General features: G+C 38.1%; 2 protein-coding genes across 2 annotated transcripts in view; both read left to right on the forward strand.

Moving 5' to 3' along the window:
- LOC141656664 (receptor-like protein EIX2) overlaps positions 1-26,438 on the forward strand; it is a 398,824-nt gene that overhangs the window by 299,129 nt on the left and 73,257 nt on the right. The window lies entirely within an intron of this gene.
- Positions 6,521-9,397, forward strand: LOC141654798 (receptor-like protein EIX2). Its single transcript, XM_074461914.1, has one exon. It carries the CDS (start codon positions 6,521-6,523, stop codon positions 9,395-9,397), a length of 2,877 nt encoding a protein of 958 aa, XP_074318015.1.

Here is a 26,438-nt window from a genome sequence, read left to right on the forward strand (position 1 = left end):
AATTTGTGAATCCCAGAAAAATTGGATGAGGAAAAAGTTCAGAATTGTAAATGATTGGGGTAAAACCGTAAAATGATCGGGGGAACTGTCGAAGGGATTTTCACAAGTATAAGAGCGCTTTTGTTTCGCGCATGAGTATGGGCTTTGGAATCAGGAATTATAGCTGAGTGGTATGAGTTTGGAACTCCATTCCTCATACGGTCATACCTTTGTTTCAATTGTAAGCGGTATGGGTTTAAAACCGAGTTAAAGTTGAAATATGTAAAATCCAATACTTTAAATAACAATTTTAACATATAAAGTCATGAAAATAAAAATTTAATCAACTAATTATATAAAATATTTCATTTACAATATGTCATAATATTTATTTTCACATTTTTATTTAGGAAAAATTACAAATAACCACCACGTATTTGCGTATTTTTACAAATTACCACCACATATTTATGTTTTTACAAATAACCCCCAAACTTCACCGTATACTCCCCCAATCACCACCGTATTTTTATCCCGAGTATCGTTTTTCTTATTTCTCGACTTGTTAAGTGACGATTTACGCAAATTTCCCACATAACCCTCATTTAATTACACAAATCCACCCATCGCCCAAATAACTAGTCTAATCCTAATCTTTCCCCCAATTCATTCAAAGTTCCAAACATACTAACCCTAATGGTGACCCGTCACAAGGGAGACCAATTGAAAAATTAATCAGCCAATCGAATCCAGTTTCTTGTCTGAATTCAGTGTAAAATGAGTGTTCTGCTATTGAATATTTGGCAAGAATGAGAAGAAAAAAAAAACCCACCAAAATTTGTGTTTGTGTAGCTACATTTATTGTTGTTTTAAGTCAAATACAATGTTTTATCACATGGGTTCATGAAAATTCAATTACTTGACCTTTTTTTGTATGGGTTTGAACTATAGGATTCATGAATTGTTTCTTGAATCAGCAATAAACCTGTAAAAAATTGACAAAAATTTTAGGGTGGTGATTTTCGCAGTACACATTTTACTTAATGCAGTACATTCTTGACCAAATTACCCCTCTTATTTCCACATGTACTACGCAAGAAACAATGGAAAAGAAAGACAAAACTACGTACTGCATTCACCACCCAACCGACCCCTCCCCTTCCGACAACCGCCTCACCAACCACCGGAGACTCGTCTGTGCAGTGTACTAATTATGCAAATTGGGTAATAAGACCAATTTGCATAGTTTACCTCTACGAGATGGATCTTGTTCCAATATTTAGAAAGACGCCTGCCATGTTTGATTGACAAAACAAAGGGCAAAAATTGTGTTTGATTGCACTAGTTTGAGAGTGTTATCCCAATTCCATCAATAATTATTCTAATCGAACGACGAAATTAACCAAACCCTAATATGTACTCCTTTCATATTACACCAATGGTAACATTGAGAATCTTGACACTATTCATAGTCGTAGGGAATCTTCGATATTATTCTTAATCTATAAAACCAAATATAGTCATGTGAGATCTTATTTGATTTATCGTCATGAATGCTATAAGAATATCAAAGCCTTGGAGGGCGACAAGCTACAAAATACATGTAATGTTGACTTTCAAAATTATGGAAATGAGTCATTTTATATTTGACATAGATTGTCAGATAGATACGAGATAGATACGTCCCTTTAACAGTTATGATTATGAAACCAAATGTGTTTGGTGTGGTGGTTGCTCACCTCATCCCTTAACCATGAGGTCAGAGGTTCGATCCCTCCCTATGGGAATGGAGCAAATTCTTTGGCCAGCCGTTTACCTCTTCGTGAGAGCACGTGCGGCGAGGGGATTTGTCGACGGTGGACACCCCGGTTTACACCAGAAAAAAAAAACAGTTATGATTATGAACTAAGGCAAATATAAAATGACTAAAGCTAGAACAAATATGAAGTTAAATCATCAAACATCAGAGAAAGAAAATTCAAACAAAAAAGCTTCTTACCAGTCAATGAAGCTGACATTTGTGAACATAAGATAGTTGTAAACATAGTCAAAATTATGAAGTGGTACACAACTGCAAATTGATTAATCCTTCGTCTATTAATCGACCCAATCAGTGATTTTACTGATTGCTGCAGTGAGCCTTGCCTTAATTAGCTAGGAAATTAATATTACTTCTTCCGAGTTCTGACTCAACAGATTCTTTACGTATTATTAAAATACTCCTCTCAAGTGAATAAAAGTGTAAAGAATATGTTGATTTGGAGGTAGTAATTTCTTTTGCGCAAAATATTGACTTTTATTACTTCCTCCATTCAACTCCACTCTACCTATTTTTATTTTCTACACTATTTACAAGTGCACATTCAATCTCGAATTTCTCTCAATACATAAGTGAAAATATATTCATGTGAGATCTTATTTGATTCGTCTTTACGAGTACATTAAAAATATCTAACTTTTATAATTTTTGCAAATACGTAGCTAACGATATTTACCGCGTAAAACACGCGTTGATGAACGTGAAAAAGCAAAGTGGTAGAGTGAGTTTAGTCGATAGATTTGTCAAGAACTAGCTACATTGTCAAGGTTGATTTATTGATTAGCTTTTGTTAGGTATTTTTAAGCATGATTTACATAGCGAAAACTTCATATCCCTGAGTAAATTCTTTAACTATAGATATTAATGTCCGCAAGTTTGATTTCCCTGTTTCCCTTATATTACGAGAAACTTTAAGCTACGTCCGTTACATGACGTCATTATACACTCCCTATAATTTGAAGAGTTTAGGATTCAAGTACCTAAGAGTGGAGGGGTGAATTAGGTACTATTTTAAAAAATTCAACTTAGTCTTTATTGAATTAAAGCAAGTTGATTGATAATGTGAAGAACAAATGGATACATCAAGTAATATTGATTCATTAAGAGTGTATCACGATGTTTAAGAAGATTGCGTAAGACAACGGTTAATCTGACTGTTGCTTGTATGTCTTAGCTTATAAGAGAAGGCTACTGACCAAAAAGCAACAGTATCAGCGACTGTTGTTAAATAAAACGTGAGTGAACAATCGAGTAATATAAATGCAGCGGAAATTAAAGTAACAAAGATTAACACGATGCTTTTGAATTGGTTCGGCCAACACTCTAAGGGCCTACGTCCAATCTTCTTTTATTAATAAGTTTAAGTGATCTACTCCAACTACTTAGACACTTACAATAAAAGGACCAACAACCTACTCCGGTTGCGACACAAGTTTCAAGACTACTCCGTCTAGAAACTTAAGACTCTAACTAGAATGTTTACAAGATCAAGTTTCCTCAAACTGATTCTATGAAAGAATTGATAAGGACAACTTATAGATCAAACGATTCTAGACAAGAGAATGCAATACTTAAGGCAACGGTAGTGAAGACTGTTGCCACTGAAAGACTTAGAATTATTTTGCAAAGGAAGTAAAAAGCTTTGAGTTCTTAAAAACAAATTTGCAAAACACTTTGAAATTCTCAGGAAAGTCTTGATAAATGAATGAGAGGAGTGCTCCTTTTATAGAGAGGCAAGTGGAGCATATATTTTGCAACTTACGAAGATTTGAGTGGATTAAATTCAGAATAAATATGAACAATAAAAACTGAAGTTTTTGTCCATAAGAACAATAAACAAACAAGGAGAAAGATTGTTTTTGTGAGACGGATTTTCTGATTTTAATGAACAAGTAAATGTAAAGATATGAAAGACTTAATCTTCCTACTTAATCTAGCCACACAGGTCGAGATTAAGGTTACTCCACAAAGGTAGTAAGCTCCACGAAGGAAGACGGGTTTTTGCACAAAGCAAGGTTTTTTCATTTATTCAAAAGTCTGTCTTTTACAATCGAGAATGAGGCCTTTATATAGGCAAACATAAGTAAGAAATCTTAAGGATAGAAGTGTCATCAAAGGATGACCTAGCATCATCCAAGGGCTAAGAATTAAAATAGTACAATGCTTTTAATATGAAATAAACCAAAATAAAACTTGGAGAGCAAGGTGAGATGTCATTGGTTGTTTTAAGGCCTCCCCTTTTGTCCTCAAGTGTATGAGAGTTGGTGAGCTTCATTTGGCAGCTCAAGGTTTCTGAAATGAGGTGTAGGATTCAGTATTTGTCGAGGTCAAGGACAGGTGCAGCTGTAATAGTAGAAGAAAGAGCAACAGTCCAAAAACAGGACCACTATGATGTCGCTTTCACATGCTCAGGTTATGTTGGTTGCATTTATCACTTCAAAAAGGCCTTCTTTCGCCTAGCCTTTGATTCATACCTTCTAAGGGTCATCATATGATCATTTACCATCCTTGAATGTGCACCTTAAGGCTTACAAGATAGTCTGGAAAGCCCTTGTTGCATACAAGTGTCAGTCAGGCCGTTCCAAAAGCATTCTGGAATCAGACCTATCTTGCAGATTCTATATCTCGCTCCTTAGGATGAATTAGAATGCCCCATAGGTACCAAATGAAAGCTAAACGAGTTAGCTTTCACCTCAAACAAGAATCACTTGAAAACATTAGCTGCATCTCGAGATATGATCGCTTGAGTACTAGCAGGTCAGGCCTAGAATGATCAGCATTCAGCCGTGTTCCAGCAGGAACTTTGAGGCTTCATATCTCTCTGCTAAGGTTGAACCAATGTGTGAGCCATATACCAAAAGAAAGATAATTGAGTTAGCTACCACCTCCAAAAAGAATTACCCCAAGGTATTTCGTGGTTTGGGATATATGATCTGGTTAGTACTGACAGGTCAGTTTCAGAAATGGTATAGCATTCACGCGTGACAGTCTTTGAAGGCTTCTTGGGAAAAATCCCCTCGGTAAAACTTGTTGATTCCAAAGCCATTGGAAGATAGACTTCTTCAAGATTTTATCCATGTAAAGAACGTAATTTTCTCGCATGTATAACTCCAGATATGAAGCAAACAACATGACCATAGTTCTGAATTCGAAACAGAGTGATGTGCATTGATATTCTTTGCTTAGGGAGTTTACTTCTTGGCTTGGTTGCCAAAACAACATACCCATATTCAACTCCTGTTTCAAACCCTCGTTCTTCAAAAGAATTTGCCTCAAATTCCGTTTGATCAGAAACCCTGTTAACAACCAATTCCCTTAGCTCCTGCTGCAACAAGACCGCAAGAGCCTTAGAAATTAGGGTTTTAGAGGTCAAACTCTTTAACATGTGACAAGAAGTTTGACCACTCAAAGCTTGCACACAAATGGTAAACCTTTAAAAGGTAAAATAAGAAAAGAAGGTTTGTAAGGCACCCAAAGAAGGTTTGGTTTCAGAAATATAACATGTGAACCAAGCAAAAGAGGACAACCCTTGAAAGACCATTTTGGAAAGAAACAAGTTTTGCTTTCATAAAATAAGGGAAAGTCTTTTTACTATTTTGGTGAAAGTCTTTTAGGATATTCAAATGGCATATTCTTTTCTTGAAAACCTTTCATTATTTTCAAAATCTCAGAAATGTAAATTTCACAAATAGAGATTTGTATTTGAAAGTTTGAGTATTTTTGAATTGAAGACTTCTTCCAAGTGACACGAGTTAAAGCAACAGTCTAGCTTACTGTTGCCTTAGAAAGCAGACCGTTGTTAAACAACAGTCCTGCTTAAACAGTCCTGCTTACTGTTGCCTTAGTACTATACTCTCTTACCCTTACATAAGTGACTCTTATTACAACACAATTTCTTGGGTAGCTTTAATCCATCAACACTTCTTGACCTTGAACATTGATTAATTCTTGATTAGGAAAGAGGACTAAATCCTGAAATGAAATATCTTAAAAGCATGTTTAAACATCGGCATGTCATTATCAACAAATGTATTCTAACAGAATTAACAACATTTAACATTATTTACAAAGGAGTTCTGAGTGAAATAACATAAATTGGTTATGACTTATGAGGTATAATCGCTTTTTTTTTTTTTTTTTTTCAAATTTTACCGTCCATGTTGTTACAAATTATTGATTACTTTGTCACTTTGTTGGGTATTTGCAAGCATGATTAACATAGCTAGACATTTACCTTAACAGTAGACTTTGACATTGACTTGGACTTGGGCCCTATGGGGAAGATGACGCGGCGGGATTGTGTGGATGTTTCAAGTGCAACGTATGGAAGGGGGTGATTGCGTAGACCAATTCTCTTACACTAGTGTCATTCAGTGCCATGAAATTACGAAATGACGAGCGAAGTCAGTCAACTTTCACCCCTTTCTACACTTAAACTGATTGTCTGATTGTAGCTGATATTTGCTCATCTTTCCAAGTTGATGGTTGTTTGTTTCTTCTTCATTTTTTCTATTAATTTGCTAATCTGATTGCTCTGCTTATAAATGTCGAGTGCCCTTAAGAATACTTGTTGCAAATAATCTCTCAGATAACTTATACAGTATTTCCCTAAAAATGCTAGAAATCCCTTCTATTCATGGAAGGCAGTATTTTTGCTTGCTCTTTCTGGTTGGAATGCTCCTGCATTTCTCAACTAACCCATGTTTTAGCTCAAAGCTTAACATGACAGGGTGTAATGAGAATGATAGAAAGTTTCTTCTCGAAATGCTTCCAGAGTGCACAACACTCTACAATTACTCCCTTTTCCTTGACTGCTGCAACTGGCCTGGCATTTCATGCAGTAACCTCACTGGCAGAATAATTGGCCTTGATCTACCTGTAATATCCGCCTCTAATTTATGTGGTGACGCATTATCTCTGGTCTTACGAGAACCTTCACCGCATTCGGTAGATGACTTGGCTAGCATGCGGCTGGACTTGGATGTAGTATCTTTCACTGAAGGATTCCCAAGTTTCATTCGATCTTTCACCAATTTAAGACATCTTTTTCTCGTCTATTCCGAGGATACAGGAATGGCGATTCCTCAAGAACTTGGAAACCTTACAAGACTGGAAACATTTGAGGTAACCCTTTATAACACAATATACGCAAGTACACTTAGCATGCTTTCGCCTCTCACTTCATTAAAGCGCCTAATTCTCAAAAGTGTCAATCTCACTGAAGCCACAGATTGGCTCCATGTTGTGAGCAACCTACCTCACCTTGAGCACCTAGACTTGAGTCGATGCAGTCTCCCTACTGTTATACATCACTCTCAACTCAATGTTAATTCTTCCATGTCACTTGCGTACCTTGATCTTTCGTACAACAATTTTGAATCCTCGTCTATATGGTCTTGGATTTTCAATCATAACTCTCTCATCACCTTGATCATATCTAACAATCAGTTATCTGACCCAATTCCAAATAGTTTTAGAGGAATGACTTCTCTTTCACATCTGGATCTTTCTTATAATAGACTTGAAGGTCATCTCCCCAGTTCTTTAGGAGGTCTTTGTGGGTTACGTAGTTTGGATGTGTCCCAAAATCGTCTCCAGGGTGATCTTATGAGCATTTTTCGGTCCTTGTCCTGCGCAAACGAGTCACTTACAACCCTCTCCATGCACAGGAACCTTTTCAGTGGTTCACTGCCTGATTTCACTATGTTTTCTAGCCTAAGTAAACTTAGACTCCACTCAAACAAGCTGAATGGTTCACTTCCATCTTATTTTAGGAAACCTTCACGTCTCGCCATCTTTGATGTGCACAACAATCAACTAACTGGACCAATTCCCGATCTTTCTGTATTTAGGTCTTTGAAAGTATTGCAACTTCGAAACAACAAATTAAATGGTAGTGTGCATCCAGGCCTAGGACAACTTTCGATGCTCAGGCACTTGGATATTTCTTCAAACTCACTAAAAGGCGATCTTGGTATTAGCCATCTCGCAAATCTTTCTAGCTTACGTTACTTTGATATTTCCTTTAACTCATTGACCTTGGACGTGGGCTCTAGTTGGGTTCCTCCATTTCATTTGGACACTATAGCTCTTGCTTCTTGTGGCTTAGGCTCTAGGTTTCCAGGATGGCTTAGAACGCAAACTAACTATTCTAGGTTGGATTTGTCAAATACCGGGATTTCAGACACAATTCCGTTTTGGTTCTGGAACCTTTCTTCAACTGCTACTTTTATCATTCTCTCCCATAATCGACTTCACGGTAAATTGCCTACTGATTTCCCATTTGTGTTTGACATGAATCCTGCCATAGACTTGAGCTTTAACTTTCTTGAAGGAACCATCCCATCTTTTTTCAGTAATGCAGCATATTTGAATCTCTCAAGAAATAATTTCTTTGGTCCTGTTACTTTTCTCTGTCAAAGTTCTTTTAAGCTCGGTATCGACCTCTCACATAACAACTTGTCAGGTGAGCTTCCTGATTGCTTGTCTGAGGCTGGTTTTTTTTCTGTTTTGGACTTATCAAATAACAGCTTTTCGGGACAACTTCCTAGCTCACTGGCTAATCTATCTAGCTTACAGAGTTTGCATTTGGGACATAATAAGTTTTCAGGGAAGCTACCTCTGTCCTTGTGTAAGTTAACTTTGTTGTCGTTTTTAGATCTTGGAGACAACTTATTTTCTGGAGAGATACCGCAATGCTTGGGGAGTATGCTAAACAATCTGACTGTTCTCAGTCTTCGAAACAATTCTCTCTCTGGAAGCATACCTCCCCAACTCTGCAATCCCTCTATCCAAATTCTTGATTTATCTATAAATAGTGTCTCTGGTGTCATACCACAATGCTTATGCATGCTTCAAGCAATGACACAGAAAAAAAGCCTTCCTGTGTTTAGGGATGATTCTAATGGGACATTTTCAACCATCGGCGCATACAAAGACTATATCTCCCTTGTACTGAAAGGATACTTGTACAATGATGCTAATCATCTGGAACTTGTTAAAAGCTTGGATCTTTCCGGCAACAATTTAGGAGGGAGCATTCCAGGTGAAATTTCATGTCTAACAGGGTTGATTTCCCTGAACTTTTCCGGAAACAATCTAAGTGGGTCAATCACTTCCAAGATAGGTAGCTTGAAGTCTATCGAGTCCCTGGATTTCTCGAATAACCATCTTTCCGGAGAGATTCCTTCAACCATTTCAGACTTGAATTTCTTAGGGACTTTGAGCTTGGCAAACAACAACTTTTCAGGAAGAATTCCGTCAGGAACTCAGATTCAAGGTTTCAATGCTTCTGCATTTGCTGGGAATCCTTGGCTTTGTGGTGAACCACTTCCGAATAAGTGTCCTGGTGATGGAGACGGAAAAGGATCTAGCATAAATGAAATTGATCATAAACGCAAAGACAATGCATTTGATCTAGGGTTATACATCAGTATTGCACTGGGTTTTATAACCGGCTTTTGGGCGTTTTGTGGCGTGCTGGTGTTAAAAAGATCCTGGAGGATTGCCTATTTCCGTGCCTGGATTCATGCTTATGACAAGCTTTACGTGCTGGTTTCTCTCATGTTGGTCCGAATTCAAAGGCGATACTTAGCGTGATAGCACTATCAATATCCGCTTCTATCTTATTTCGCATTTGGCTTGTAGTCGGTCTAGCTTTGTAATGTTTTCATGAAAATATGCAACTATAATGTTACTTTACATTTAAATCAATAAACGTTCGAACGGCTTGTATGTTTGTTATTGTTTGTATAATATGGAATATCGTATTTTGTTTCTTGATCTATACCTGATGCAGAGCATTATTCAGTTTAGCATTTTGGCATGAGACATTATACTTGTGATCTGTGATTTTCTGAGCTTGGTAATATTTTTCATGTTTTGATTCCTGTTATGGACAATTTTCTGCTGTTTTGTTTATTGCAGAAATTATTTGTCTCATTCACTGACATTTTAACAGGTAAATAATCACACCTGCTAGGCTCTAAATTTATTCAGCTCGGTAAATTCAAGATGTACTACTTCCGTCTTCATCATTTGTTTACCTTTTTATTCTTTGTGAAAGATATTTTAATCAAATATAAACAAATGATTTAGACGGTGGGAGTACTTCGGTTATTTCTCCCCACTTTTACATCAATCTGATTAATTTGCAGCCTTCAAAATAACCTTTTAAACTTTGCCTGATATCGATTCTGCTGTGAATCGATGCCACGGCCAAAATTTCACTGTGGAGTACCATGTTATGCAGTCGGAGCGTACAACAAAAATGTGGATTATAATCTGTTCCATCTATAAAACAAGCTTTGATTTAAGTAAATGTTTACATGTGTTTTATAAAAATACAGATGCCAATAAAAATAACTTGATTAACAGATAGAAACATGTCACTAAACTGGAAATTAGGATCAGACTATTAGAGCTAAGTAGCTAACCCCAGCATCGAGCAATAGCAGCAGCTTGTTGAGCAATAGCGCAACGAATCATGGCGAAAATGCGAATAGCAGAAGCAATTATAAGTAAATAGAAAGGCACAAGTTGGGGACGAGTGCATGATTTGAGGTACCTAAAAACAATAAGAATTAAACCCAGAATAATTACACCTAAATTTGAAATCCCTAATATTAAGCTTGTATATCTTAGGTTGTTCAACAGCTTCATTGACGACGATGATTTCATAAATAACTAATTACACAGAATAAAAGAAGTATAATTCAGAACTGAATCATATAAATAATCAGATTTTCACAAGTTCCTTCATTTGCAATTGATGATTGAACTTTGTGAATCCCAGAAAAATTGGATGAGTAAAAGTTCAGAATTGTAATTGATATATGTTGATATATGGAGTATTAATAAATTGGGGGTAAAACCGTAAAATGATTGGGGGAACTGTTAGGAAGGGATTGGAAATTTAAAATTTTAGAGAATTGGTAAAAGGTGAATCATTTTTTTTGGTACGAATGAGAGGCAAGCGCGATAAATTAACTATTCGCTATTATACGGCGGATAGCGATCCCAAATATATCTTCTTTCGAAGGATACGAAGCTCATTTAAAAGGGAAATCTAAATGAGTAGCTATAGTACTCGAATTAACTTCGCGATTTGCTAATAAATCTGCTGCTCTATTCGCTTCTCTATAAGTATGCTCTAGTTTGACTACCCAATAAGGTTGTTTGATTAGTTTTTAGCAACGTTTAGCGATGAATTTCAGATTGGGTAGGCTGGTTTTCCACAATGAGTTTGACATAAGAAGAATTATCCATATAGACTATCAACTTTCTCAAGTGGAGCGATTTTGCCTTTCTAAACCGACCAAAAGAGCAAGAAGTTTAACCTTCATGGACGAAAAAATAATAAGTAGTGATGAAGTTACGAGATTCATGGGCAAAATTGACAACAATGTATGCAAGTAAATGTTACGTCGGCAAATTTTCATTTAAGACGGGTATACTTAGCCTGGTAAATCGGTTAATCGAATTGGGGTCAGTTTTGGTTTGCTGTCTTCGGGTTATTTCAGGTTTTGGTCATTTTCGGGTCAACTACTATCAAATTGTTCATGGATAATAATCTGTTCACAATAGTAAACATTCAGGTCAGGTTATAGTAGGTCGGTTTAATTCGGGTTTCTGGTCAAGCTCCATTACAGCTTAGGAGTTAGGAGTACGTTTTAGGAGGTAGGACCATTCTCCGAGAGGGTGCTATTGGAGTTTCTTTTTCCGTATAATGCTTAGTTAATTTTTGTTTCCGATTTTAATTCCATCTTTTGTATAAATAAAAAAATAATTTGTAAATTACCATCTATTTATGTTTAGTGTCAAATTGACAATCAACATAATGTGTTTTGACGTTCTATATAAATTGTTGAATATTGGGTAAAAGATACTGATGTATTTGATATTCAAGAGTTGAGGAACCTCGAATTTTGGTGAAAGAGATAACAAAATGGAAAATGAGATAGCAGTCATACCACCAAATGCCTCGATGGTACTCATCTTGAGTACCACCAAAGATATTTTAGTATAGTACTTGTAATGTTGTACATATCATTTTCATTTTCCTTTTTTATATTTTTATTTTGAATTTTTCACTTACAAGGGTAATATAGGAAATAAAATTATTGTTACCAAAATACCAATTTTTTGTTGCAAAAATGAAAGGAGTGAAGCTAGCTGAAAAATTGAAAAAAAAGGTTAAATTTTTTTTTTTTTTTTTTTTTTTTTTTTTTTTGACAAAAGTGTACTAGTTTTATATATATAATAAAGTTCGAGTACAAACGAAGCCGTTACAAAACAAACCGAGGGCCAGAAAAGACCCCTAAACTACTAGAAACACAACTAACATAACTACTATTACAAACCGAATTAACAAGAACACAAAGACGACGCTTTTTAAACGGTGGATGGAAATGGCTATCAAAATGGATTGTGTTTTCCTCTTTTCTCTTAAAACTCGTAACCTTCTCCACAGCTCCAAACCTGCAAAAAACAGATGAACCCCTATCCGTCAGCAAAGACTTACCCTTTACCTTTGCTCGAACCCAGGTTGAACATTGCCGACTAATATTCTTCGTCTCAAATCTGCTACAAGCCCTATTTGAATGTGTCTTCATGGCTGTGAAAATAAACATGCTTTGACATGGCGCGGGGATAGAGTTGGTGTTCCCATGCTGGTCCAAAATGGCGCCTTCAATCATTGAAATATCACTACAAGTCATGCTTGAATTATCCCTAATAGGAGCAAATTGAAATTGAAACTGATCCACTGAACATTTGCTAACAAGAGAAATGTTCTGCGAAAGGCGTTTCTTCTTCTCGATATGGATGATGGCCTCCTCTTCAACCAACTTAACCTCATCTGCCTCCGTTGACTCATCCGTTGAGACAACTGTAGATATCTGATTACGCATCTCGGGTAAATAGCTAGAAAGGGGAACTGCTGCTTCCCTTGAAGTCACTTCATGGGGAGTTCCCGTCTGGGCTTCCTTATGTGGAAGCGAGTGAACACGAACTATCATTGTAGTAAAAGATTTACTATGGTGAACATGAACTTCCTTACCTTGTAGAAGATTATTGTAGGAGCTGGCATCAATTTTAAGGTGGGAATGACCACCACCTTTCTTGTTGAATTTGTGAAAATGATCCCTTTGATTCGGAGTAGCGGAATCAACAACATTCATGTCTGAGGATGAAACTTTACTACTAGCACCACTACTACTATCAAAATGCATATGATCGACGGAGGATGTAACATTCTCATTAGGACACAACTGAGATGATGAATGCTTGATGTCCTCATCCATTTTTGTTACCAAACAGGCTTCTTTAGTTTTGAGGGAAGAAACACACTTTTTCCCCGGGCGAACCGTATCTTCAACCAAAGGGTCGATAACAACTCTCTTACCATTTTGATTAATCTCGAGGGCCTGCGAAACTTCATTCAATTCTCGAATAATATCTTTATTATGAGGTTCTAGCGCCTGTGCCTCCTTCAAAATAACACATGCCTCTGAAATCCTATTCAAATTCCTAAGAGCCACAGCCTTGCGAAAGAGGGCCTTAGAATTATTAGGGAAGAAGGTTAAAACCATAGAACAGATAATTAGAGCACCGTCAAATGCTCGAAGCTTAATGGAACAGGCCGCTAAATTCAAACACAAAGAGATAGCTAAGGATACGGTTGAGTTTAAATCAAAATAATTCCTATCCTTAAGATTCACACACAACTGACGGCATGCCTTATCATAACAATCTCCCGCAAAATCAAACTGATGTTGTCGAAAAAGACTATTACCAAAGTCTTTAAGAGCATGAATTTTAGAAAGGGGGGAACCATCCAATTGGATAAAAAGCTTCTGAAATTCTGCATCGTCACCCACCAACACGTCACTCCCAAAAACAAAACCAAAGTATTGGAGAAAGTCGGTACCGGAAACAGACGACATAACTGGAAACGAAAAATGAGATTGATAAAAGAGTAAGCTCAACAATCTGAATTAGATCTATAAAGGAGAAAAGCACTTAGCTGAGGCCAGGAAAACAGATGGTTTTCAGAGATGGAGAAAAACGACAGCTACCACCACAACGGAAATATTTAATCGGCCACCAAAAACACCGCCTTGGAGTTGAAAGAACAACAACACACAACCAAGCCTATAGAGCAGAAAGGAAAAGGAGTCTCCCGCCGGCGATCTGAGGTGAGTCGGTGAAGGTCGCCGGCGAGGCAGAAGTTTTTAGGTTTGGCGGTGGGTTTTGGGTTTAATTTGGGATTTTTTGGGTTTGTCGGTGAGAATTTATATTAAGATGACTTCTAATCATGTTCTAAAAAGGTTAAAATTTAGAATTGAAGAAATATAGTAAAGACAATACAGTATAGTTTAAGAATGAAAATGGAATTCATCCCCATTGTTTATGAACAATCCACCAATCATACTTTGTTAATGAATTTTTTTTTGGGTAATATTTAATCTCGATATCATTCCGACTTCTGTAACGCCCTATCACCAATTTACCACCCACAAACAGATCACAAAAAAAAGTACGAAGTATGACACACTTAAAACCCCTAACTTGAAAATAACACGGTTCTAACAAATTCGAATCCAAATCCGAAATAACCACACTTGATCAGGCAAGAATATATGACCTACACAAACTAACCCAATCCAAACTAATCCGACTCAGGCTCGACTCTACGGACCCGTTACGATAACCTATTCTCTCTTGATTACCGGAGTAGCTCTCTCGAAGGATGAAGAAATATTCTATTGTTCCGGTGATGATGTATCTAAGCTTAACTTAAGGTACTCCACATTTTCCCCAAAATCTTTAGTCTTACTATTATACTCCCATTATAATTTTTCTTCAGTTAATTGCCTGTTTAATTGATTAATCCTTCGTTTATTAATCAACCCAATTCAGCGATTTTACTAATTGCTGCAGTGACCCTTGCCTTAATTAGTGAGGAAATTAATATTACTCCCCAATTGGTCTCCCTTGTGACGGGTTACCATTTGTGGCGGATATTTTGTGAGATAAAATGGTAACAAAATGGGTTAGTGGAGAAAGGGGACCACATGAATAGTGTTGCAGAGAGAGAAAAAGTGGGTACTTTGTGAGGTAAAGTGGTATCCGTCACTCTTGGTGCCGTCACAAACAAGAATTTGTGATTACTCCCTCCGACTCAACAGATTCTTTACATTTTATTAAAATACTGCTCATAAATGAATTAAAGTGTAAAGAATATGTTGAGTCGGAGGTAGTAATTTCTTTTGTGCAAATTGTTGAATTTTATTATGCTTTTAAGCTTAAAGCAATAACAGATTAGCACTGATCAAACTTTTACGACTTACCAGTAGTTTATTCTGTAGATTTGTCAAGTAATAGCTTCTGTCATTGTCAAGGTTGATTTATTGATTAGCTTTGTTGGGTATTTTTAAGCATGATTTGCATAGCTAGACATTTAACAACGGCATTTGAGTAAACCGTAGACTTTGACATTGACTTTGACCTATCGCGAAGATTACGTGGAGGTGGAGTTAAGTAGACCAAGTCTCTTACAGCAGTGCCATCACTGCCGTGGCCTTTGACATTGGCTATAGTGTGAATGTGTGATTGCTCCATATGTAAATGTCAAGTACCCTTATTTAGCTTCTGGCAAACAATCTCTCAGATGACTTGTATTTCCTTAGAAATGCTAAAAATCCCTTCTATTCGTGGAAGGCAGTATTTTTGCTTGCTCATTCGGGTTGGAATGTTCCTGTATTTCACAGCCAACACTTCTTTTAGCTCAAAACTTAACACGACCAGTTGTAATGAAAAGGATCGAACGTTTCTTCTCGACATGCTTCCAGAGTGCACGAGACACAACAATTACTCCTTTTTCCTTGACTGCTGCAATAGGCCTGGCATTTCTTGCAGTAACCTCACTGGCAGAATGATCGGCCTTGATCTATCTGTGATATTCGCCTCTAATCTATGTGGTGAGGAGATTATGGCCTTTCACGAACCTCCACTGCCTTCATTAGATGAATTGGCTAGTCTGAAGCTGGATTTGGATGTAGTATCATTCACTAAAGGATTCCCAAGTTTCATTCGTTCTTTCCCCAATTTAAGACATCTTTATCTCTTCTCTTATGATGACCCAGGAAGGGTGATTCCTCAAGAACTCAGAAATCTTACAAGATTGGAAACACTTGAGGTAACCCTTTACAACTCAATGTACGCAAGTTCACTTAGCATGCTTTCACGTCTCACTTCATTAAAGCGCCTAGTTCTCAATAGTGTTAGTCTCAGTAAAGCCACAGATTGGCTCCAGGTTGTGAGCAACCTACCTCACCTTGAGCATCTGGACTTGAGTGGATGCAGTCTCCCTAATGTTATACGTCACTCTCAACTCAATGCTAATTCTTCCAAGTCACTTGCGTACCTTGATCTTTCGTACAACTATCTTGAATCTTCGCCTTGTTGGTCTTGGATTTTCAGTCATAGCTCTCTGATCAGCTTGTTCATATCTAACAATCACTTAAATGGCTCAATCCCAAATAGATTGAGAGGAATACGTTCTCTTTCACATCTTGACCTTTCTCATAATAAACTAGAAGGTCGGCTTCCCAGTTCTTTGGGGGGTTGTTGCCGCTTATTTAGTTTGGATATGTCCCAAAATCATCGCCTCCAGGGTGATCTTTCTAGCATCTTCCGGTCCTTGGCATGTGCAAAAGAGTCACTTACAACCCTCTCCATGCACAGGAACCTTTTCAGTGGCTCACTACCCGATTTCACTTTGTTTTTCCGCCTTAGTAAACTTAGTGTCCACTCTAACAGGCTGAATGGTTCACTTCCCTCTTCTTTTAAGAGACCTTTAAGTCTCTCCATATTTGATGTGCACAACAATCAACTAACTGGACCAATTCCTGATCTTTCTGTATTTAGGTCTTTGAAAGTGTTGCAACTTCAAAACAACAGATTGAATGGTAGCGTGCATCCCAGCCTAGGTCAGCTTTCGTTGCTCAGACACTTGGATATTAGACACAATTCCGTTTTGGTTCTGGAACCTTTCTTCAACTGCTACTTTTATCATTCTCTCCCATAATCGACTTCACGGTAAATTGCCTACTGATTTCCCATTTGCGTTTGACATGAATCCTTCCATAGACTTGAGCTTTAACTTTCTTGAAGGAACCATCCCATCTTTTTTCAGTAATGCAATCTATTTGAATCTCTCAAGAAATAATTTCTTTGGTCCTGTTACTTTTCTCTGTCAAAGTTCTTTTAAGCTCGGTATCGACCTCTCACATAACAACTTGTCAGGTGAGCTTCCTGATTGCTGGTCTGAGTTTGGTATTTCTGTTTTGGACTTATCAAATAACAGCTTTTCGGGACAGCTTCCTAGCTCACTGGCTAATCTATCTAACTTACAGAGTTTGCATTTGGGACATAATAAGTTTTCAGGGAAGCTACCTCTGTCCTTGTGTAAGGTAACTCTGTTGTCATATTTAGATCTTGGAGACAACTTATTTTCTGGAGATATACCGCGATGCTTGGGGAGTATGCTAAACAATCTGGCTGTTCTCAGTCTTCGAAACAATTCCATCTCAGGAAGCATACCTCCGGAACTCTGCCATCCCTCTATTCAAATTCTTGATTTATCTATGTATAATATCTCCGGTGTCATACCACTGTGCTTATGCAAGCTTCAAGCAATGACAGAGAAAAAGAGCCATCCGATTGTGATAGATGATTATAATGGTACATTTTCAACCATCAAAATAACCTTTTAAACTTTGCCTGATACCGACTCTGCTGTGAATCGATGCCACGGCCAAAATTTTACTGTGGAGTACCATGTTATGCAGTCGGAACGTACAACAAAAATGTGGATTATAATCTGTTCCATCTATAAAACAAGCTTTGATTTAAGTAAATGTTTACACGTGTTGTATAAAAAATACAGATGCAAATAAAAATAACTTGATTAACAGATAGAAACAAGTCACTAAACTGGAAATTAAGATCAGACTATTAGAGCTAAGTAGCTAACCCCAGCATCGAGCAATAGCAGCAGCTTGTTGAGCAATAGCGCAACGAATCATGGCGAAAATGCGAATAGCAGAAGCAAAGATAAGTAAATAGAAAGGCACAAGTTGGGGACGAGTGCATGATTTGAGGTAACCAAAAACAATTAGAATTAAACCCAGAATAATTACACCTAAATTTGAAATCCCTAATATTAAGCTTGTATATCTTAGGTTGTTCAACAGCTTCATTGACGACGAAGACGACGACGATGATTTCATAAATAGCTAATTACACAGAATAAAAGAAGTATAATTCAGAATTGAATCATATAAATAATCAGATTTTCACAAGTTCCTTCATTTGCAATTGATGATTGAAATTTGTGAATCCCAGAAAAATTGGATGAGGAAAAAGTTCAGAATTGTAAATGATTGGGGTAAAACCGTAAAATGATCGGGGGAACTGTGGAAGGGATTTTCACAAGTATAAGAGCGTTTGTTTGGGCATGAGTATGGACTTTGGAATTAGGAATTATAGCTGAGTGGTATGGGTTTGGAACTCCATTCCTCATACCTTTGTTTCAATTGTAAGCGGTATGGGTTTAAAACCGAGTTAAAGTTGAAATATGTAAAATCCAATACTTTAAATAACAATTTTAAAATATAAAGTCATGAAAATAAAAATTTAATCAACTAATTATATAAAATATTTCATTTACAATATGTCATAATATTTATTTTCACATTTTTATTTAGGAAAAATTACAAATAACCACCACGTATTTGCGTATTTTTACAAATTACCACCACGTATTTATGTTTTTACAAATAACCCCCAAACTTCACCGTATACTCCCCCAATCACCACCGTATTTTTATCCCGAGCATCGTTTTTCTTATTTCCCGACTTGTTAAGTGACGATTTACGCAAATTTCCCACATAACCCTCATTTAATTACACAAATCCACCCATCGCCCAAATAACTAGTCTAATCCTAATCTTTCCCCCAATTCATTCAAAGTTCCAAACATACTAACCCTAAAAATTAATCAGCCAATCGAATCCAGTTTCTTGTCTGAATTCAGTGTAAAATGAGTGTTCTGCTATTGAATATTCGGCAAGAATGAGAAGAAAAAAAAACCACCAAAATTTGTGTTTGTGTAGCTACATTTATTGTTGTTTTAAGTCAAATACAATGTTTTATCACATGGGTTCATGAAAATTCAATTACTGGACTTTTTTTGTATGGGTTTGAACTATAGGATTCATGAATTGTTTCTTGAATCAGCAATAAACCTGTAAAAAATCGACAAAATTTTTAGGGTGGTGATTTTCGCAGTACACATTTTACTTAATGCAGTACATTCTTGACCAAATTACCCCTCTTATTTCCACATGTACTACGCAAGAAACAATGGAAAAAATAGACAAAACTACGTACTGCATTCACCACCCAACCAACCCCTCCCCTTCCGACAACCGCCTCACCAACCACCGGAGACTCGTCTGTGCAGTGTACTAATTATGCAAATTGGGTAATAAGACCAATTTGCATAGTTTACCTCTACGAGATGGATCTTGTTCCAATATGTAGAAAGACGCCTGCCATGTTTGATTGACAAAACAAAGGGCAAAAATTGTGTTTGATTGCACTAGTTTGAGAGTGTTATCCCAATTCCATCAATAATTATTCTAATCGAACGGCGAAATTAACCAAACCCTAATATGTATTCCCTTTATATTACACCAATGGTAACATTGAGAATCTTGGCACTATTCATAGTCGTAGGGAATCTTCGATATTATTCTTAATCTATAAGACCAAATATAGTCATGTGAGATCTTGTTTGATTTATCGTTATGAATGTTATAAGAATATCAAAGCCTTGGAGGGCGACAAGCTACAAAATACATGTAATGTTGACTTTCAGAATTATGGAAATGAGTCATTTTATATTTGACATAGATTGTCAGATAGATACGTCCCTTTAACAGTTATGATTATGAACTAAGGCAAATATAAAATGACTAAAGCTAGAACAAACATGAAGTTAAATCATCAGACATCAGAGAAAGAAAATTCAAACAAAAAAGCTTCTTACCAGTCAATGAAGCTGACATTTGTGAACATAAGATAGTTGTAAACATAGTCAAAATTATGAAGTGGTACACAACTGCAAATTGATTAATCCTTCGTCTATTAATCGACCCAATCAGTGATTTTACTGATTGCTGCAGTGAGCCTTGCCTTAATTAGCTAGGAAATTAATATTACTTCTTCCGAGTTCTGACTCAACAGATTCTTTACGTATTATTAAAATACTCCTCTCAAGTGAATAAAAGTGTAAAGAATATGTTGATTTGGAGCCTTGGAGGTAGTAATTTCTTTTGCGCAAAATGTTGACTTTTATTACTTCCCCCATTCAACTCCACTCTACCTATTTTTATTTTCTACACTATTCACAAGTGCACATTCAATCTCGAATTTCTCTCAATACATAAGTGAAAATATATTCATGTGGGATCTTATTTGATTCGTCTTTACGAGTACATTAAAAATATCTAACTTTTATAATTTTTGCAAATACGTAGCTAACGATATTTACCGCGTAAAACACGCGTTGACGAACGTGAAAAAGCAAAGTGGTAGAGTGGAGTTGAATGAAGGAAGTATGCTCTTAAGCCTTGACCTCGACCTCGACCTCGACCTGACATTGCTACCTTAATCCCCTATCTACTCAAAGATTAGAAGAAGTTATATATTTTCCTGCCTAAAATTCTACTGCCTAGAATTCGGCCTAATTTTTTTGTGAGTTTTTTGTCAAACACAACCTTTAAAAAAAAGTTTTTTCCAAACACCACCTTTAAAAAAAAAAGTTTGTAAAACACAACCTTAATAAATTTTTTGTTGCCAAACACGACTTTTTGGTTGAAGCACTTAACATTTTGCAATGGGGTAACTTTCAATCGATGTTTGGGATAGCAAACGATGTCGGTTTGAGGTGTTCTTGGACTCGTCGGAAAGGTGGAAATACAAGCTTTCCATAGGTTATCAATACGATGGTCAAAGGTGGCCTTATGTAGGGTCTATTGCTGTGTAAAGTAAGGCTGGTCGGAGAGATTAGCGGATGGTCGGGGATTTTTAGTGGGTCTTTTAATGAGGTTAAGATGTTTTGTTTGGTCTGAAAAATTGGTATGTAGGTAGCGGGGAGTGCAAGGTAGGTCCTAGTTGTGTTGTTTGTGGTGGTTGTTGGTTGCAAGTGGTGGTTCAAGGGGAGTTAAATTGGAGGTAAAAAACAATCAAAAGAATGTCAAAGTAGGATTTTTTTTGTGGGTCAATTCACTCACCTCAAACCACCACTTACAAGAAACAACCACCAAAAGCAACACAACTACGACCTACCTTACACTCCCTTCTATATATATATATACCAAATTTTAGACCAAATAAAACACCCTAACCCCATTTAAAGACTCACGAAAGACCCTATGACCACTCGCTTTAGAGCTAGTCTCTCCAACCAGCCTTACTTTACACATCAATTGACCCCACATAAGACCACTTTTGACCATCGTATTGATAACCCCTGGAAAGCTTGTATTTCCACCTTTCAAACTGTGGACAGCGGGCCGCCCACGGGGGCGCTTGGTGAGAAGCGAAAACAAGCGTTTGCATTTTGTATGGAGTCGCCACCAATTTTTATGGGAATTGGAACCGTTCGAATACCTCATGTCATGTCAAGACATAAAGTAGTGACATGAACACTAAGCAATCGTTACCCTTAGCATTCTATGTCTAGAATGACTCTCGTGGATGCCAATGAACACGGGTGCTCACGGAGATCTGGAGTAAGGGGTGAGGGTACGTATTAGGAAGCTCTTTTGATCGAACACCTAATCCCGCCCGCCTCGATAGCGGCCTCTACTAATGATTAGGGATATCATTTATACTCGATATATCGTCGATTGTATGCATGCAATGCAACATCCAAGTTTTGATCCTAACATGTGAGAATTAGGCTAAGTCGGTGACAAGTAATTAGCATACAATTTGGTCGAAGTTGGATTTAATGCTCATTTACATGTGAAAACATTCAAGAAATAGGAGAAATACAATAATTATAAATTACAATAATGAAAATTACAATGATTACAACGGATTAGGCGATTTATGTCGAAAATACCTTTAAAACGGATAATTTGAGAAAAAGGAATAAACGAAAGAAAATTAAAAGAATCAAATAAATTAACGAACAAGAATTAGCGTGATAATACGATTAATAATTAGATAACATAAACTAAATAACTATGTCAAGGCAGAAACGGAGTTCAGAGACAGAACTCAGCCAAGAACAGGCGCAGCAGAGCTGCGTCCTTTGGAATAGGCGCAGCAGTTGCTGCGTCTGTTCCTAGGCTGAGTTCTGGCTGTGAAGCCGGAACTGCAAATCGTTAATGTTAATTGGTAATTTTAATGATGGATTAAATTATTTACTCGGATAGAAGTGATTAGCAGGTTGTTTAACATGTGAATGGGTCATAAAAACAGTAAAACATGGATGAGACGGAATTAAGATGGATTAATTACATGAGTGGACGATATTAACAAACAATACAAATTGATTCGATTAGTTAAATATAATGGATACGATGAATTAATAACAAACATATGATGGATATGACAAAAGACAGATTAGAATATATCAATGACGAATTCCAGAAACTCAACATGAACAAATTGAACCTCCAAAACCCGAGCTTGAATTTAATGACGAAAACCCGCAAATATTGGTTATAAGGGATTTAAGTCGGATTAATGACGAACTAAACATGTTAATGAATGAATAATATACATATGAATTATTGATGATGATTATGTGAACGAATTAAAGAGAAAACATACGAAAACAAATAAGAAAGACGAATTACAGAGGACGAAGGAAGAAGAAAAGAAGCAGGAACTGCGGCAGCCTCACGAAGAGGCGCAGCGAGAATCGCGCTCCTTCAAGAGGCGCAGCGATTCTTTCGTCTTTTTCTCGATCGTCTCTCTCGAAAATCCGTAAAAAAGGTTTTAAAGACGGTTTTAGAAATCGGTCTTAATGGTATTTTCGACGTAAATCTTACAATAATGATACGATAAATAAAAGTACAATAAATAAATAAGGATTATACACCCTCAGACTTACATGTTGACGAAACGAGAAGAACTAAGATATCGATTAGTGATGCTCGACGCGAATGTAAAGAAAGTGCCCTCGTAAGAGGAAAACGATTAAGTTGATTGATTAATTAGATTGATTATTGTGTAGTTGGTCAAATTGGTCGGTCATGCAACGGAGAGGCTGGTACCCGGAAGGATCCGAGCTTACGTGGTCGAATGTTCAAGCACGTAGGCGCCAATTAGTAAGAACAAAGTCTAGAATGCAAAGGGAGAAGACAAGGGCGGACACTCGCGTGAGAAATATGAGGAGCAAAGGCTCCTATTTATACTAATCACGTGAAGGAGTTAGGGTTTCGGAGACTCTTTGGAAGTGAATCTCGGAAAGATATGAAAAAGATACGTGAAACATGCAGAGAAGGGCCTGGGAAGAGGCGCAGCAGCCACTGCGTCTCTTGGAAGAGGCGCAAAGACTGCTGCGTCTACTCCCGGAGGTTTCCTCCCGCCAAGAAAGATTTCCGCGTTTGAGTTATGGTAGGACGGAAATAATCCGATCTTCCTTAATATTTAATATGAATATTACGGGATATTATTTGCCAAAAGATAAAATTTGTGAAATATGGAATAGAAATATCCTAACATTCCGAACATTCCGACTCGGATTTAACATTATCGAAAAATGGAGACGGTTTTTGACCCGGACTCCGAATGTACTCTAATTACTGCCAAAACGACCGTATCAGGACGTAGATGACAACTGTGAGGTCGACATTAATATTTGAGCAATCACTTGACGATAATCTTACGAATTGTCACAAATCGTTCCGCGTACCAAACATGCGGCCCAATCATCACCGGGTGGTTTGCGGGAGGTGCAGAAATGAGGTATCTACAGAGCCCCCACTTTGACTGAGGCTTGGACAAGGCGAAAGTCAAAGTATAGCCATCAGGTCAATCGAAGATTACAACCTGACGACTATGGCGACGCGAGGCGGCTCAAGGGGTCTGAACCAAGGACCTATCGTCGGGAACATTTTAGAGTCTGTCGACTATCGGGGAGGGTCGTTTAAAGTCCATTAGACTACGTAAGGAAACTCGCCAACCATAAGAAGAAACCATACCTGAGATACCCCTGGGTGAAACGGGACTGAAGACGCTTCGGCAAAACTCTTTGGTCTGAAGATAACTTGGTGTCTGAAGGCATTAGGGGTCACATGGAACCTGAAGGAATTTCTTAATACTTTCGAAGGCTAACTCTGAAGGCTACCTCTCTCTGAAGGACAAACTCTCTCTAAAGGGAAGGCTGAAGGATACTTCTCTCTAAAGGACTGAAAGGGGACTATCTGAAAAGGGGTTATCTGAAAGATTAAGGTAAGTTTCTGAAAGATATGAAGGCTTTGATTTGGGAACTTCTGGAGAACGGCACCCTGGTCGAACTCCGCGGGGAAACAAGAAATATTGAAAGCAGCAGGACGTCGGTAGAAACTGCTGGGGAATATATTGACGACTAGGAACATCTTGATCGTCATGGGAGAAATCTTGAGTGAGCAGTACTGCAAAATACTACTGCGCTGGATATAAGGAATTTTGAGCAATACTGCAAAAATACTGCTGCGCTGGATAAAAGGATCTGAGCAATACTGCAAAATACTGCTGCGCTGGAGAAAATGAATAATAATATGCAACAGTCCGCCGTTGGCTGATGAAATGCGGGCCGGAACGAAAGAAAATCATCGAAACGGACCAAAAGAATGTAACAGCGTCAAGGAAGAGGCGCACCAAAGATGGGCCCACAAATAACGAACTCATAACGAATTTTTGAAAATCCGTATGGAGGGAACACAAGGAAGAGGCGCAGCAAGAGCTGCGTCTCTTGGAAGAGGCGCAGCGCCTGCTGCGTCTTTTCCCCAAATCGGCTTTCCTGCGTAAAAACGCGAAATCAGAAGGGATCGTGTTCATTATTTCGAAACACACTTCTTGCAATTTCTCTCTCAAATCTTCACCATTTCCGTCGAGGTTTGATCCAAAAGCTTGCACTAAACATGACTAATCGAGGTATGTGTTCCAATCTTGCGTTAATCATCTACATTTGTTGAATTTTGAGCCGCGAGATTTATCGTTTTCGACCCTTTTGATCGAAAATTTGGGGCTTTTCCCCCAAATGGATTGGCCATGCCAAATTGATATTAGAAACGGATAGTAGGCAATGTTAGGAACATAACCATGTGTTTGCTTCGAGTTTTTGTCGAGTTTTGAGCTCTTGAGTGAAATTTGAGACGGTTTTACAGCTAAACCGTAAATTGCTTCGAAAATAGCCTTAGGCTTGCCCATTTGCGATGAAATTTGATATTTGGAATCCTTGGATGATGGGTAAACTTTCCACCATCTCGAAACTTTGGTTTGTAACAACTTTTTCGGGACACCTTTCTAGGGCATAATCGCCATTATAGCGGAATGCTGCCGAATTTTCGACTTGAACCCGGAACTAGGCTTTGAATTGGACTTGACTTGACCCAATTTATCACATGAGTGATTGGGTTGGCGGGAATATGGCCAAAGATGGCGTGGAAAGGGGTGTTTTCAGGGCTTTGAAGGCTCGAAAACTCCTTAACAAAGGCTTGTCGTCATGTGACGCGGCCTGAATTTACTTTAACGTTGCAGGTGATGATGCTTCTACTTCTGGGAGGACTCCCATGTAGATAGACGCCACTACTGTTGAGGAGGCTTTAGAGCAAGCCTTCACCGCTGCGGTGATGGCTGCTGAGTTTCACGAGGAGAAGGCCGTCGAGGAGGAGGAGATCCCGAGACGAGTCAACGTCGGGCGAGGAGGTCGTCAGCTGAGGGGAGCTCCTGCGTGGGCCGAGACCTGGGAGAGTAGGCACCTCGTGTGGGCTGCAGAGGGTCACCTGTCCTACAGGACGGTGAAGAGCCTGGTAAATAAGAATTCACTACTCACTACCTGTCCTCTTTCATTCTTTTTGTCTAAATTTCTTTCAAATTTCAGTCAAAACTAAATATAGCTTTGTTTCAAATCATTATAGGAGGCCGGGAACATCAGGTCGTTCTCGGGTTACACGACAGCGATGGAGCACTACGAGCGGCTGTCGGCGGAGGAGAGGGCCATGATCGAGCGTGGAGCGTTCGGTCCTCTCCGGTTCGTGTCCGGAGGGATATCGTGAAGAGGAAGTTGCGGGCTAACCTTAGCCTGGTCCGCGCTTTCTTGGACCGATTCTGGGATACGACTTCCACGTTTCACCTGCCTTTTGGTGAGGTGGGAGTTACTTTGGAGGATTACGGCATGATTTCTGGTCTGCCGTGGGGACCGAGGAGATGGTGTGGCGGAGACCGCCATGAGGGCGGACTCGGCCGAGGCGAGAGATTGATCGGTGGAACTTGTCGCCGAAGGTGTTGCGATCGATCTGCGGGTTTGGTACCCATTACTTACGTTCGAGACTACTTTGCGGGAAG

Source organism: Silene latifolia, chromosome 5, assembly GCF_048544455.1.
Source record: "Silene latifolia isolate original U9 population chromosome 5, ASM4854445v1, whole genome shotgun sequence".
Taxonomy (NCBI): domain Eukaryota; kingdom Viridiplantae; phylum Streptophyta; class Magnoliopsida; order Caryophyllales; family Caryophyllaceae; genus Silene; species Silene latifolia.